Source organism: Pleurodeles waltl, chromosome 3_1, assembly GCF_031143425.1.
Source record: "Pleurodeles waltl isolate 20211129_DDA chromosome 3_1, aPleWal1.hap1.20221129, whole genome shotgun sequence".
Lineage (NCBI taxonomy): Eukaryota > Metazoa > Chordata > Amphibia > Caudata > Salamandridae > Pleurodeles > Pleurodeles waltl.
Window position 1 is genome coordinate 1375372945 of NC_090440.1, and position 13611 is coordinate 1375386555.

Here is a 13611-nt window from a genome sequence, read left to right on the forward strand (position 1 = left end):
GAACCATTGTAGTTTTTTTCTTTTAGTGATATTTTCTGTCAAAGGCCTAGTGATATGTGGGTTGATCATGCAGTCTGTCTCCGGTAGATACTGACCGTCTAAGAGGCAGTCAAAACTGCAGTATTTCTGGGAGTGAAGAGCTGGCTATTTTACAGTATGCTTTAAGTCTCCAGTTGAACACCACACAATCTTCAATTCACTTTTAAATGTCACTTTCCAGCCATGGGGCAGTAACTTTCTTGCATCACCTATCTTTTACACATAGATTTTGCGCCCAGCTTGGGTTCAGCCCTGCCCAGAAAACGCTAGTGAGACCAGTGTGGATGTTGTGGCTGCAAACGTTGCACTGTTTCCACTTCTAACTTAATCAATGGCAAACTGTGAGAGGTGTTGGTGTATGCCTAACTGAGGCACATTGTGTATGACGTATAACAAATGAGTCCGGGGATACCAACTCCCTGGATGTGTATCTGGTTAGGCAAATGTGGTGAACAAAATAATGTTTGCGGTAATACGTACGGATCATAACATCTCTGCCACACGACCCTCTTTAGGTCAAGTTGTGACCTACCAGCACGGATTCGAGGTGCCCTTTGGAGTTGCCTACAAGATCAGTCCAGAAACCACAGAAACAGAGGTCAATGTTCGAAAGTGCTTCCAGGTCAATGGCACCGACAAGGACCCAGTCTTGCCTCAGTCCGTTTTGCCCAACTTGGATGGCTTCAAGGTGAGGCTTTAAAGGAGCTAATGAACATGTTGCATTCCCCATGGGAACAATATAAAATGGATATGTGCCTCTAAAGGGTATTGGTTGTGTGAATTGCCAATGATTGCGGTTTAGAAAAATAAGGTGTTGGTGAAATGCCCGAATTAACTGCAGCAACTGAGTCCCTTTCCTGTCCATTTCGTGATGCTTTTTGTGCCTATTACGCCACTGAAATAGAAACCACCTTTTAGCAAATTAGATATGGTCCTGCTCCACTTGTAACAGCCCATCTAGGAGGAGGATCTTGCTTGGCAGTATGGCCAGAACTGCCTCTATAGGAGCAGAACTATGTCTAGTTGCATATGACTGTACATTGTCCGGAGCGGCAACGTGTGCAAAAATGGAGTGGAAAGCAGTAATAGATTTATTAAAGCATCCCACTGGTCGTTTTCTGTGTTTCTCTCCTTCCCCCGAATCTTCTTTGGCCAATCCACATCTGTGATATCTAGTAGTGTGGAGTAGGAAAGTGTTTATGAATCTGCCCAAACAAAACATTAAAACAGACTTAAAAAGTGAAATACAAAATGACTCTTAAATTCTGACAAGTTAGACCCTGGAACCGGAGTCTGGGTGTATCTGTTGCTCATGTGCTTGAACACTGATCTTAATCTTTGAGCTGTGATAAATGGCTGCCCCGGAGTTAAGTGGTAACTTTCACTGTGAAAAAACAAGTCCTATTTGATTGTCGAAGGATCTCTACAGCCCTGCTTAGGAAGTGACAGCTACATTTTTAGGATGTGGTTTGAGCAAGGGACCAAAATTTGCTGAGCAGCCCTAAAGCCTGATGCTGACTGTGCATAACACGAAACTTGTGAACAGTTCCACAGCCACATCCCTTCTGCCGTGCATTTGAGGTGCACTGGTATAGCTTGAGGGGGGGTTGTTAAACAACCAAATGGTCCTGGCCGCCTTCATTTAAGCAATGATCAACAACTTCGCCCCCCCCCCTCTTCTCAGTGTGCAGCAAGCGAGACAGTTTGTATCTTTAGTTTGTGGTGCTTTGCCTGAGAAAGCAACAGAACACCAGCTTGTGCCGGTGCACAACTTTCAAGCAGATTGTTTACACATTTGATGCTCCCTTAGAAACCTCGTTTGAAACACAGCAGAAGACATGAATGATGTTGAGTAATCATATTCAAGTCAGGCACAGGTAAGATGTGGAAGTGTGCATAAGAAATTCAATTACACAGTACTTTCTAAATTGTTCTGAACTCATAAACTGAGAGCTATTGATCAAACCATCATGCTATATAACGATTACAAGCAATGAAACCACAAGCAACTATGCACTTAAAATGAATCCTTCGAGGGGCTGAAAAGCACACGAAACCCATCTGAAAAATCGATCCATGGTCCCATTATGGCTCCCTTACAATACATGCTCCATAATTTGAGATTTCAAAAGTGTTCCGATCCTAAACCAGTAAATCCAGTTAGACACATTGTCACAAATTTCAGAAGGATTCCTTCTTTCTGCCACGTTCCTACGGACAAAACCTGGATGTTGTCCACTGAAACACACAAGATTTTAAAATGCACAACAGCTTGTGTGGGTTTTTTTTTTTTTTTTTTTTTTGTTTCCCCCCCCCCCCCCCCCCCCCCCCCCCTCTCCCTAAACTTTTTCTGGGACGGACCTGTGGTCTATTTTTATAGATTGTTGTGAGAACGGGGAAGTATCCAGTTTTGCATCAACTGTCTTTTGATGTTCTGTAATTTTGAAATTTATAACGAATGAACTGTGTTTAGTAAATGGAAAACCAAATCAAGTATGGAATTTGGGGAGGAAGGCACAGAAACCCAGACTCCGTGGCTGTGTGTAAAAGGCCGCTTTATTGGCACAGGTGCACTTACAAATAATTCCCTTCGACCTTTGCCTTACAAAACTAAAGCCTCACTAGACATCAAGTTCACCGAAGCACGGTCCTTCCACCTCCCCCCTCCCTGTCAAATTCTCCTGCCACCCCTCGAGTCTTGTGTATCTACCTCTGAATCTTGGCCGTTTGTTATCATCCCGAGCCTGTCAATCTTCCCTCCTGCCCATCGTGACCTGCTGCTGTATTCCCCCCCCCCCCCCTTACTATCCCAACTTGCCCATCCGCACGTGTTTAGTTGGCTGCAAACTGTAATCACCGCCAAACGCACCTGTTCCCAGCGACACCACGATACAAAAAACCCCTGAGATGCACACCTGCTCCAATCCAGCGCTGTGTGTGTTTTTTTATATAAAGTCTCACCTCCGTTTAAAAAAAAAAAAAAAAATAATCTCTGGCAAATCTTCCACTCTGCCAAAACGGGACCGGCCACCGTGTCACCTACGACAAAATGGTGGCCGGTCACAAAATGGAGCCCCCTATATAAATCCCCCCCGCCCAAGAAGCTCAAATAGCCCAACTCGCAGCCCACAGAGCCCCGGGCTGTACCACCCTCCCCAAAGACCCCGGGAGGGGGAGACCTCATTCTTCGTCTGGTCCCTCCCCCCCGGGACCCCATTGTGGCAAGATGGAAGCAAACGGTGGACAAGGTTTGTTTTGTTGCACATCTGAAGACCGGAGGAACTACTACCCTACAACCATCTGACTTGGTGGGGATTGGACACCTGCTCATCAACTTACAAATTAAGTACTTCAGTTTACTTGCTTTTGTGGGGGAAATGTTGGAGTCCAAGATCACTCTAATGCACAAGAAACGTCTTCTACACAATAGAAACTAAGCTTTGAGGCTTGCCTAGAAGTGTGGTAAATGCTGACTGCTCTTGCCCTTATTTACATACAAGACTGTGAAAATGATCTTTCATAGTGTCCCCTAAAAGGTACTACAAACAATGCAAATTATCCACAATTCAACAAGACCTTACACGTCGGCTGGATGGGGCACCATGTTTCATCACAAAATTGCAAGGGTATAGCTTTGTGGGTAACACTACAGTAATAGTGGTGTGTGTGTTGGTTCTGGAATAGCATGACTGCATTGGATAGCAGTGCAATGTTAATAGTTTTCTCAACCAGTATTGTAAGTTCAGAATTTGGATGTACAGATGCAGGTTACCAGAGCTGGTATGTATTTACTTTTATTTTGATTTATTGTAATAACATTTGGCCCTTTTACTCATTGAATCCCTCTTAGCCCATACGTCGGGAGCACTTCCGCAGGAGACCCTGCACAGTGTGGCAGAATGTGACCATCTGGGGCAAGAAGAAGAATGTGTACACCCTGTGGGTGACTAACAGCAGCAGTGGGCCAGTGCCAGTGCACTATGAGATGAGAGGGTTCAACAGCCTCCTGGGCTCACACTATGACAAGTATGAGGTGTCTTACCACAAATTCTCCAAATGTGTCTTCAAACGGGACTTTGAGCTGCCGGCTGGTAAGCTTTTGTGTAGGAGCTGGGGACATATTTAATATTAAGGGTGTTGGGACTATCCCTAAACTTTAGGGGAAGAAGAAACAGGCTTTGTGGGACTGTATGGAAGGAGAACCCTCAATGAGTGTTTGGGGCTGTGAGCAACTAACTGTCCACCCCTCTGTGCAGCTAAGTCACTGTGTGAGACTAGGGATGGCGAGTAACAACCTGCAGGGTTGAAACTGGGAGCACATGACCCAATATGTATGTCCACGTGTAAGGCAGGCACCCTGCAGACCTAATGGGAAAGTAAGAAGTCAGTCTAGCTAGCTGATACGTGGTACCTTAGGGCACTGTGTAGGACTAGTGTGGGTAGTCTTCAAGAAATGCCAAAACCAGTCCACCAAATTATGCAATTTGATTGTGGTTATGCTCAATCAGCAGATGCCGTCTTTGGAAAAATGAAGACTGGCGGATACTAGTTAACTTCAAAGCTTTTTAAATGTGTCCTGTGAGGAGTAGGTAGAGCATGTGCCCAGTTACACAGCATATGGTATTTGGTTGTTCATGGAGGCTTAACAAAAGGGGGTTTAATTCACTTTAGAGGTCTGTTTCCCTTCTATCATGCCGGGCTCTGATGTGATCCACCCTTATTTGTAGAACTGGTTTGAATTCTTACAGGTGTGGAATTTGTAGATAATAAAACCTGTTGAGGATGAATAGGTTTGCCTCTTACACTGGCTCTGTTCTGAATGGAGTCATACCAAGCCCCCCCCCCCCCCCCTTTTCCTTTTCTTTCTAGGCTTAAAATGTGAAGGGTTTCCTGGGCCTGGACTAGAGCACAGGGTCCTGGCCAATCCCATGCAGGACTACTTTCCACAGTATGATGAGGTGGACAGAGTGCATCGGCTATTCAACCACTACACTGAGCAGTATGGCAAGGAGTACAGCATGGAAGAGCTGGAGCACCGCAAGCAAACCTTCACCCACAACATGAGGTAGGGTTCTGGGGAGTGGTGAGACGGCATAGCAAGCATTATCACTGGGTTTTTAATGGGTGGGGAAAGCAAGCTGGAGATGGATGTAAAGGGGTGAGAGTCTGTGCACAGGGTGTTTTTCTAGCTCTCTGTGGATCTTAATGAGCTGGGTCATGGTTTACTAAACTTCAAAGGAATAGGGTCTTGTCCTGGGAGTCTGACCGGAAGAGTTAATGGAGAAGTCTGAGACTGGTCTGTGGTGTACTGATAGGGAGTAGAAGTGTGTAGCGGGGCAGGGGGAGTTGTTGGTGGGCATATATGCGTACTCTGCTATCCTGATGGCAGTGGAAGTTTAAATCTGATAACCGTGTGGTAAGTCTGGCCTTCGGTGAACACAAACATGGTACAGTGATTGGCGGTTGGAGGAACAGAGCACGTCACCAGAGGAAGATTAGATTTCTTGCAGATATTCCTTTGTGTTAGAGGCATAAACTGCTTCCTCCTTGAAGGGTGGCAAGTAGGATGTGAGGTGTTTTGATGCAACACGAAGATTGGCTGCACAAGGTGACCAATGTGGTATGAGCATTTCCCAACATAGCCTTTGACCAATGTGTACTTGTATGACAACACGACAGACTACGAGTGCAGCGAACCAACCGTTCTACTTAAATTAGCCTTAATTTATTTTTTGCCAGAGATTGTGAACCTCTTCTGTACATGGTACCTCAGTATTTGAGTTTCTGTAGTTTTAGGATTGTTTGTAGGTATGTCAGCTATCCTATAAGACTTTGCATTTCTCAGTCTGACATCCACACCAGATACTTAACTTCTATCACAAGGTTTGTAGGTCCACATGAAGTTTGGATGGAAGTGTCCACCAGAGCAACTGTTATCCAAACACATTTGCAATCTCTTCGGGCTGAACGGTATAATCTCTCCAATCCTTCTACCAGGAAGCTTCATGCATCTGCACCTTGGCTGAAAGTGTATTTTGGGCTGAGAGCGCTATCCATGCGTTGTCCTTTGCTGGCATGTCAACTTCTACAGTAGGACTGGCAAGCCCTACAGTACATCTTTTCATTGATGGTTACTATTCCCATTTGTCTGCAGCTATCACTTTGTATGCTACAGTGCGATGTCATATTCTGTTAACCTCTAGCTAGGCCCCTGTAACTCACGAACGTGATGACTTAAATTGGAGGTCAGTCAGGTTATCTTCAGATCACCTTTAAGGTGGCTCAAATAACTAATCTGGAACTGATAAATGAGTGGTCAGATCTGGGATTCCAAGTTAATAAGACTCGTGGAAAAATCTTGTCCCTCACAATCATGTTGCCAGACATCGGTCTGTATGCTGAGGGAATCTATTTGTGCACCCCTGGATCCACTATTGTGCCCATGGCCCCTAACTGCCTTCAATCCCAATCCAGAGGATTTGTAACGAGGGACGCTGGTACTACCTCAAACCAGTGTGCCTCCATCTAGTGTTTGTTAAAGCTACAAGAGGAAGAAGCTTGGTCAAGATCAACTGTATCTGGTATTGCAGGCTTTCATGGTGCAAATGGAGCAATAACAATGGGGTATTGTAGGATGGTTTAAGAATTCTATACATAATTACATTTGAATAGCATTCTAATAATGCATACAACCACACCCAGTGGGGGCCTAAATGTGTGGGTTTGTTAACTGCAGGTAACCGGATCAAATTTTTGGGAACACAGTTTAAGTTGATTGAGCATGTTTGAATTTGTAGAATGCTAGTTGAAGGGGATCATGACCAGGGCAAGGGCCCAGCACGTTTTGCTGCGCTCCAGCCTGTGGATCCACACCTGGGGTGCTCTAGGAGATGATTGGTACCCTCACCATACCTCCTTGTGGGACCCGAGGGCAAAGCCTGCAGCAACAAGATGGAGTTTCCCACTCTGGTTTCAAGCCCGAAGGGAGCACAGCAAAGGTACCCAGTGGTGTGTGGATGTGCCATTCCATGAAATGCAGAGGCTGGCAGAGCAAGGTGGGCCCACTTCTCTTCTAGGAGGGCGTAATAATGCCTAGACGTGGCGAGCTTGGAGCTATGGTGCAACTGTGCTGTTCACAGCCTGCGTATGGGGACAAAGGTTTAACTTGGATGAGCTGTGATATTGGATAACCTAGGTACCTCACCACAACAGTTTTCAGGGAACGCACTGATTGCCCCTCTAACGAACTAGGAAACCCAGGATTTGGAGAACTGTTGTTGGTGCAGTGCAGCTTGGATGGCTTCTTTACAAAGTAAACCAGCAAAGACTCCATCCAGACATGCTTCATGCTCATAAGAGACACTGCTGAATGCCAATCTGCAGAAAGGGACCCAACTGAAAAATTCAAAGTGGAGCACGTGGACGAGCTGGACATAGTTGAATGAGTCAGCCTAGGCAATTTTTCACATTATAATTGCAGACAAATCTTAGGATGCTAAAAATCTCTTCCAGCAATAACAATTATGTTGACTGACTCCATCAGAATTGGAAGCCTAAGTAAATCCTTACTCTGACAGTCTACCTGAAACTGAAGATTTAGAACTATATAGAATCTTGCATGCTAAGTCAGTTGCTTTCAGGAATAAGATGACCCTGTTCAGGACCTCTTTCATTACATTATTATTCCTCTGGAAGGCAAGCCTCATTCTGCACACCCACCAGAGGAAGCATGCATAGTAGACATGGCGGGATAAAGCAATCCAGACCCTTAACCCTGTTAGAAACTAAATCATGCAGACATTGTCCAGGAAAGTTGCATCATAACTGTTTATTAGTAGAACCTTACCCTCGTCTTCCCACCCCCAAACTAGGCATAGGAAGAGTACCTCAAATGCTGTTTAACATAAGAGTGGGATGGCATTTGGTTGAGCTTCAAAAATCATACTATGTCTAAATAAAACACTTCAGCTCCTGACGCCAAATAGGCTGAATGTCTATCTTTTACAGAGGGGCCAATACAAGTTTGAAGGCATTTCATTTTAGAGGTGCGCCTGCACATCTGGTGGACCTGGTCACGGGTCTGCATCCACTGGGTGTCTCTATGTATCATCAAAAGATATAACTTGAGTAAGATTTCCATTAGTTCTGGTTTCCCTTGGGTGCCCTAATATTAGAACACCCACTATATGTTCCCAAAGGCAGAATTGTATCTTACTTTTCCTAGCAGGGCATCTACCTTTTAGCTTAGCTTTGGAAATTAAAGTATTGGTCCCTCTGAGCTTGTGATGTGGCATGGATATGCTTTAGATACGCTACCAGCCATTTGGTTGGCAAAATCAAAGCATTGTAAACACACACGGAAGCCCTTTTAGACTTTTATATGGCGTTAGAGTGGCTCAGCGCGTTCGAGAATGAAAAGAAGGGTGCGAAGCATAGAATATCTGACCCCTCCAGTGAACCTGATTTCAAATGAAACTACCTTCAAGGAACTTGACTAGGCCACATTCCTGGAGGCGGAATGAAGGAGCTGATTGACAAACGAGTTGGGTCATAGCCTCATGCAGGATATCACTTAAGTATCATCTGGTGCAAGAGGTAGAGTAATATAAGAAGTCCCAAAAGCCTGACCAAACTGTTGGCTAGTCACACTAATAACGTGTATTGACTAGTACCACAAGTGTTGTCCAATGGAAAAAAGTGATCTTGAATCCTTTTGACTTCCATGTTTGCACATTCGTATGTTCTTGTTTGTGTTATCCTTTGAGTGACCTGTTAAGCTTTACTCCTGCTTAATCTGAAGGTTGGACCTCCTATGCTTGAAGTCAGTTGAAGGTCAGACTGCTGTGCAATATACAATGGCTCTGCTCTAAGTCCAGTGATCTAGTCTGGCAAAGGTAGTAAATGAAAGTGTGGCAGCATTAGACCACCATTTGGTTAGCTTGACAAACGGCACAAAATAGGGCAAACTTGAATGCAAGTTCAGTGCCCTAAACCTAGAAGAGTTCCGTTTCACATAATTACCTATAGTCTGAGTGCTGAATATGCAAGATACTTGGTCAGTAACTTTAGAAGATGGATGCAGCATTGAAATGCCAATGGTTAATGTAAATAAAACTTGTAAAGTGCACTACTACCTGTAAGTTGCCCTGGACCTGGGTGTAATCACGCAAGGGGTTGCTGTGACCAGGGGGATTATGATGGAGTGCACATCTAGGTCTTCAGGCTCTTTCAGAATGACATGAGATGGTAAAGCCCTTACGGTAGCTAGAAGTGAATTCCAAAGCTTCGCAGTCTGAACAGAGAAGCTAAAATCTTCTTTCTGATGAAACCTGAGCACTACCAACAGAACCTGTCTGGACCTTTAGACCGCTGTCTGATATAATGATGGGACTTCGGTTGAAGGTAAAGTAGGCCTGTATGATGACATGCGGATATACTATGCAGAGTGATTTAAACCATGTCTAATAGGAAACCAGTGAAGAGCATCCAATATGGCGAGGCAGATGCACTACAAAGCCCGTGTAGCTGTAATCTACAATTCTGAATACTTTTCAATCTGCATAGCAGCTGCTCCAAGGAAAAGTGCATCACAATAATCAAGACTCCTAAGAATGCTAGCGTGGATTATTCCTGAGCAAGGTTATCTAGGTAACAGGGGGAAGGATTTTCCAATATTTCTTCGAAACAAGAGGTCGAGGAAAGATTAGCTTTGTTAACCAGTGATGGAGAGGAATCCAGTTAGAAGAGTAGATTCCTCACAAAAGACTGTCATGCAGTGTCCGTTATAGCATCAGACTAGAGGTCTATCAGAAGTGCTTGAGCAGGACATAATTTATCATCCTAATCTATATTGTGTGTGGGTTTTTTTTTTTTTTTTTTTTTTTTTTTTGACTTTAGTTTGAGTGTTTTCTGGGACCCAGTAGGCCACACACTAAATCTCTTTTCTCTGACACTTCTCCACAGATATGTCCATTCGAAAAATCGGGCTGGCTTGTCATATAAACTGGCATTGAATCACCTGGCAGATCGCACATGGGATGAAATGTCTCTGATACATGGGCGTCAGCCTAGTCGTGGCCCCAATAGAGGGCAACCTTTCCCTGATGAGCAGTACCATGGTATTACACTGCCTGATGAGATTGACTGGAGGCTTTATGGTAGGTATGAATTAAGATGGCCATAATGTAGCACATCATGTAGGTTTTCGGCCTCCTGTGTTATGACTTCACTTGTTGAAATGAAAGGCAGTGCTAGAGTTCAGGCTTAAAGATGGCAATGTGGATTGGTACCTTTTGAAAGGCCAGTAGGGCTAAGATGGAGCTTGGCATGCAACTGACATTGTAAGAGTTCTGCGGCACCAGCCTGATTTTGGGGGGGGGGGGGGGGGGGATGGGGGTAGGTAAAGACTTAAATTTTTCATCTAGAACTATCTAACTTGTGCTAAATGGTATAACCCGCTAATAGCAAATGTGTTTTAACATTGCTTGCTTGGGCAGAAGTGGAGAGCTGCCAATGACTATGTGCTATGGAGCAGTCAAACATCTCCTTCACCTGCTATCACCGCCCCTGGCTTCCTCATGTTCCATCCAACTTTACAGGCCTAAATCTTCAACCCTTTTACTGCACTTTGACAATCTGAAATGGGCACAGTCTTTTTATTTTATTTTTTCTTCTCCCTGTTCTCAGTAGCTCATGTCGACAACCTATGAAGTGCTAGTTGCATCTCATGTTGGTCTTTGCTCAAATTTTACTTGAGGGTGTTGTAAAACATGATTTCCTTGCCGCTCCTCTCAGGTGCAGTGACTCCTGTGAAGGACCAGGCAGTTTGTGGCTCCTGCTGGAGCTTTGCCACCACTGGAGCACTGGAGGGGGCCCTCTTCATGAAGGTGAGTGCTGAGGGATGCAGATAGACTAGTCTCTAACAAAAGCAGACACCACAAACCTCTGAAGAATAGCAAGTTGCATAACTTGGTATAACATTTATCCTCTTAGAACCAAGGGAGAGATCTGTTGGCCCATTTTGAGTGAACTTGTGTCCTTTCGTGACCACGCTTGGTGATATGCTCATGAGCTATCCAAGGTCAGTGTTGTATGTTGCTGTTGAGGAAGGGTGGAATGTTGGCTAGTATGCTGTTGAACAACTGTTTCTGTACTCAAAGGTTGTTGTTTTGAGGTTCCTGGTTTAGAGAATGGTGAACAAGAAATTGAAAATTTACTTCCAATAATACAGCAGCTATAGACTTTTCTTTGTGCGAAGGTTGAGGGTGCCTAATTCTATGGGGGTCATAGAGGGCCCAATCAACAGCAGGGTTGAGCTCTGCTATGATTTCAAACATCAGATCTGAAATCTAAAGTGTGGGGGTGGTATTAGTTTCAGGAGATTTTGAGTACTTTAGAATTGACTATATCTGTGTTCTTGGAGACTGGGTTGGCGCTTTTTTTTAACACTATGCCATCTGTCGCATCATCTTGCCTGTGTTGCTACACCATGTAGCAACAAAGGTCCACTGTAGGAACCAAATACGAAAGGCGTTCTACTGAAAGCCTTTTTATCTTGGTATTCTGTTTAGCTCGTGCTGCCATTATGCAACTGGGGAGTACAGGGGTGCACCAGGATAGTGAAATACAGGAATTAAATGATAACCTGTAAAGTAACCTGGACCTTTAGCACTCGGAGTGCAAAAAAGGTAGGGGTTTGTGAACTTTGAGTGGTTCTTGCACAGGAAGGGTGGAAGGCTCTTCCAGGGTGTGAAGCATAGTATTCAAGTCATCTTAATATCCACATGTGTCCCCTTTATTGTCAGTAGGTAGCATGGGGTCTGAGAACAAGGCCTTGGGGAGGTGGAAAATGGAGAGATCTGTGGCTAGGCATATAATTGTCACTGGTGTAACTGGTGCTTAGTAAAGTCAAACAGCTTATTCTGCATATACCTTTTTGGAGGTGATTTGGGAAGTGGGTGTCTCAATGGTGAGGGTAGCCATCAATGGACCCTCGGCAAAGGTTCTCAAAAGTAAATGGACTGCCTGGGTAAGTAATGCCTTTCCTCTATATCGGGACTATAGCTGACAAGTGGAGGGAGAGGACTTGAGAATAACTGCTATTGCGTTCTTTCAAGAGGTCTGTCATTAAATACAGTAATTTCAGATACCATCTCTGAATAGTAACGGCCAATGCCTTTATGGCACTAAATGCCAACAGCACTTGTACCCCGCAGACGAAGTCTTGCACTACAGAAGTACACTTTATCCCTTAAAGTACTGGTCACTGACTACCAGACCCATTCTTAGCCCTCACCCACTAGCTGTCTTGCTTAACTGTCACCCTACACCAATCCCACTCGATATTCCGGAGAAACAAACCTTAGAGGTATGTAGCAGGGATCTGATAATTGGAAATGCTCTTGAACCGCAGCGGTCACTGCATATCACAGCAAAAACAAAACTTCAGCTGTGGGAGAAGCTGTTCCCGTGCAGCTGAAGTCGGAAAACACATCTTATGGTTCCAGCACCTGTAGACTTTTATGCTTGGACGAGATATTCACGCTCTTTTTGCATTGGTGAGGTAAGGTGGAGAAAGTGAGCATCTAGTCCTTGCACAAAAGTAGCTGAAAGAGATGGACATGCATATGCTTTCAGAATGATCCTTAATTTTCAACTGAGGAGGACAAGGCGGTTGGTTTTTAAAGTTATTTCAGTTAGTTACCTTTTTAGGGTGAGCCTACCAGACCGGGCAAGCTGTCTTGTTGTGGAAAACCTATTGTAACCATGGTGAGCTTACAGCCCACCCACTACTTCACATTGATTGGCTTTATTGTTGCTCATTAGATAGCTTGCCTTCCTCCTCTTGTTGGTCCATCTCCTGGAGCATAGCATTTTTACAGTACTATGGAGTGAATGGCTTATCCTTCCAGTGCTCACATTTGGGGAATTATGTATTTCTTTTTCATTCAGCATACCATGTCAGTGCTTATGTTATAGCTATCTCCACTGTTTGGCGTTCCTCCCCCCCCCCCCCCTCCCCCAACCCCGTGTGCTATTTTGCTTCCCACCATGCCTGTAAAAGCACAGCAAGAGGGATATTTTTACTGGTGTATATGACTGAAGAGAAGACGTGAAGGGTTGTTTTGTTTCATCTCCTTATTTCACCAATTCAATCAAAGCACAAGCTCGAACACTAAGACCTTTCCCCAGCACCATAAACACTATCCGATGCTCTCAGCTGGCATCTAGGGCAGAAAGTATACTTACCCTGACCTTTGTCCTGTAAGCCCATACGTCTGTTCTTTGGGCGAGTACAGAGTAACATGGCTGAATCTTGTGGGAAGTAAATTGGGCCCTGGCGAGCGTTTCACTTTGTTCTGACATTTTGTACTCCTACATGTTATGGTTTAGGTCTCAACTACTTTTTCATCCAGAATTCAAAAAGATTAAACTGAAGTCAGTGTGCAGTTTTGAGGCACCATAATATGTTTTGAAATTTGTATTTATTTTTTAAACCATACTTCATAGATAAACCTTAGTAAAACCAACAGCTCCGCACTCCTAGTAAGGAAGACTGGTCTAATTTGCAGT

General features: G+C 44.4%; 1 protein-coding gene across 1 annotated transcript in view; it reads left to right on the top strand.

Moving 5' to 3' along the window:
* Positions 1–13611, top strand: part of LOC138285215 (digestive cysteine proteinase 1-like) — a 32257-nt gene that overhangs the window by 14987 nt on the left and 3659 nt on the right. Inside the window, exons 4-8 of the mRNA XM_069224881.1 lie at positions 555–727; positions 3890–4130; positions 4909–5104; positions 10003–10196; positions 10834–10925. Coding sequence (XP_069080982.1) covers positions 555–727; positions 3890–4130; positions 4909–5104; positions 10003–10196; positions 10834–10925 — 896 coding nt within the window. The remainder of the gene's footprint in view (positions 1–554; positions 728–3889; positions 4131–4908; positions 5105–10002; positions 10197–10833; positions 10926–13611) is intronic.